A 2,386-nucleotide genomic window follows, 5' to 3' on the forward strand; every position below is an offset into this window, starting at 1 on the left:
GGAAACATACTGAAGGATATTTGACTGTGGCCTGACAACAAGGAGGTTTTCCCCAGGGTAAAAGACACCCAAACAACAACAACACACTTCCTGATATCCATTTAGTTTTATTTAGCTCAAAGAATCAAACTTGATGTTTTTAACAAGTTTGAACTTTTATTAATTAAATCTTATTGAATAAACTGAATCATATCCAATCCAAAAATAATGGAAAAAACTTCAGAACACAATCTGAATCTGTAAATAGCACATTGGCCTTAGTGCTGAGGATTATACAATCCACCTATACTGTCAAATAGGCATGTGTGCAGATGACATGTCTTGTGAATTGGTGCTATTTTATTAAACTGAATTCAATTCAATTCAGTCCTGGTCCAACTAGAGTGAAATTCAGACAGAAGGGTAGATGCATTGTTTGTTAAAACCTTCTGCTAAAGATCTCACAATAAAATACTCCCTTGCACTTTTCAGGTCATGTCTATTGAGCCATAAATTGTGTATTAATTTTTTTAAATTAAGGACCATTGTCCAAGCTGTTATTAATTCTAATGATAGTTGTAGGATAGTGCAGTTTTGTTATGATGTTGTACTGTCAAAAAACAATTCATGTTATTTCATAATACATGAATGAAATAGAAACAAGAGGAAACCCAACATGTAATATAGCTTTATTATTTTAACTTGAGTGCATTATTGTTATATGTATAATTGTAGACATCTTATGGTCTCTTACATTTGTAGGAAAACAAAGACAGGGTTATGATGCTAGAATACTTACTTTAGAATGGGAGTTACCATAAATGGGATTTTTCTTTACAGAAAACAGTTTTACATTTAACAAACATGCGTGTTACTTTAAACATGAAATCCCTCTCAAACTGTGATTTCTTTAGTGATCCCATCATATATGGACATTAAAGACAGGGAGGAATTCAACTGAAAATCAAGTAGGAGGAGAATAATTTCAGGCCTAATTTATTGAAACAAAAGTTAGAATTCTAAGGCTACTGAGTCTTCCTGAGTCACAAAGCCAAACGTATGACAAATTATTCCAGACAGTTAATTTTCTAGTATGGATATAAAAAAATAGGCATTTGAAAAACTAATTCATAATTTTAGATTTATTCCTTCTTTTTATCAAACTTTTGATTGATAATTTCATTTCTTGTGTATGCATAACATAAATTAATGGGTTCAACACTGGTGGAATAGCTGAGGTCAGAGAGAGGTTAATGATCCTGGAATTTGGATGTAGTCTAGGACCCATAATAAATGTGATTATTATAGGAAAAAAAAATGTTGCCACTAAAGAAAGATGACCTACACACGTTTTTAGAGCCTTAAGTCTTTCCTGAGCTGAGGTAACCCGAGCTAATGCATAACCAATACATATATAACTGGATATTATTATCAAAAGAGGAAGCCAAAGAAACAGAACCGGAAGCAAATTTGCAATCACAAAACTTGGAAAATTATCATTGCACGCCAGTCTGTACATTTGACCGTGGTCACAAAAGAAGCTGTTAATAACCACAGAATTACAGAATGAAAGTGTTGTCAGAAAACCAATCGCAATACAAACAGCTAATAAAGCAACTGACCAGAAAAAAGCAATCAAAGAAAACATAATCTTATGGGTAACGTTCACATGATAGTGCAAAGGAAACATTATAGCCATTAGTCTATCATAGCAAAGAGCAACCAGATTGAGAGCCTGCATGGAAAGACAAATGTAACAGAAAAAAAAGAATGTTAGACAGTCATTGTAGGGGATGTAATAGTGATTAAACAAAAATATGTCAAGCACCTTTGGTACTAGAGCAGTGCCCCCCAACAGGTCAACAAATGCAAGATTAAACACGGCAACATACTTCGGAGTCCTTAGATTACGATCCAGGTATATTAAAGCCATTACAGCTGTATTTCCCTGGACCAAAAATATGTAGGCAACAAAAAGAAAATAGTAGTAAAATCTTATTTCAGGCAAGTCAGTGAAACCTCTGATAATAAAATAGGGAGGTCGGATGAAGGTAATGTTTTTTACAGAAGCTGGATTGAATAAATCCATGTTTGGATTATTTTCCAGCCTACTGTCAGCAGGAGCACACACGGGAACATTTCCACACCAGCAGTCAGTAAATTCTGCCGGGCTTTAACTACTATTTATAGGCGCTTTATACTTCTCCAGAGGAGGGTAGTAACTAGCTACATTTACTCAGTTACATTTACTTGAGTAATTTTTGAAAGAAATGTACTTTTAGGAGTAGTCATACGCTGCTGTACTTTTTACTTTAACATGATTTAAATTTGTGAGCGTATCGCTACTCTTTCAGTACTTAAGTAAAATGTCCGGTTACCCTATCCCCAATTAATAACTTTAATTATT

General features: G+C 33.9%; 1 protein-coding gene across 1 annotated transcript; it reads right to left on the reverse strand.

Annotated features, from left to right (window-relative positions):
* Positions 1-649: 649 nt before the first annotated feature.
* Positions 650-2,118, reverse strand: LOC119779239 (olfactory receptor 1-like). Its single transcript, XM_038278827.1, has 2 exons — positions 1,808-2,118; positions 650-1,714 (listed from the first exon to the last, which is right to left on the reverse strand). Exons 1-2 carry the CDS (start codon positions 2,066-2,068, stop codon positions 1,103-1,105), a joined length of 873 nt encoding a protein of 290 aa, XP_038134755.1. The 5' UTR covers positions 2,069-2,118; the 3' UTR covers positions 650-1,102.
* Positions 2,119-2,386: the final 268 nt, after the last annotated feature.

This window comes from Cyprinodon tularosa, unplaced genomic scaffold (genome assembly GCF_016077235.1).
Source record: "Cyprinodon tularosa strain WSP-4 unplaced genomic scaffold, ASM1607723v1 ctg144, whole genome shotgun sequence".
Lineage (NCBI taxonomy): Eukaryota > Metazoa > Chordata > Actinopteri > Cyprinodontiformes > Cyprinodontidae > Cyprinodon > Cyprinodon tularosa.

What these genes read in the sequence shown, in the direction of transcription:
- LOC119779239 (XM_038278827.1), bottom strand. Translation starts at nt 2,068, where the DNA reads ATGGATTTATTCAATCCAGCTTCTGTAAAAAACATTACCTTCATCCGA. An exon ending in GCACTGCTCTAGTACCAAAG is followed by an intron (nt 1,715 to 1,807) that starts GTGCTTGACATA and finishes CTTTCCATGCAG; the next exon opens with GCTCTCAATCTGGTTGCTCT.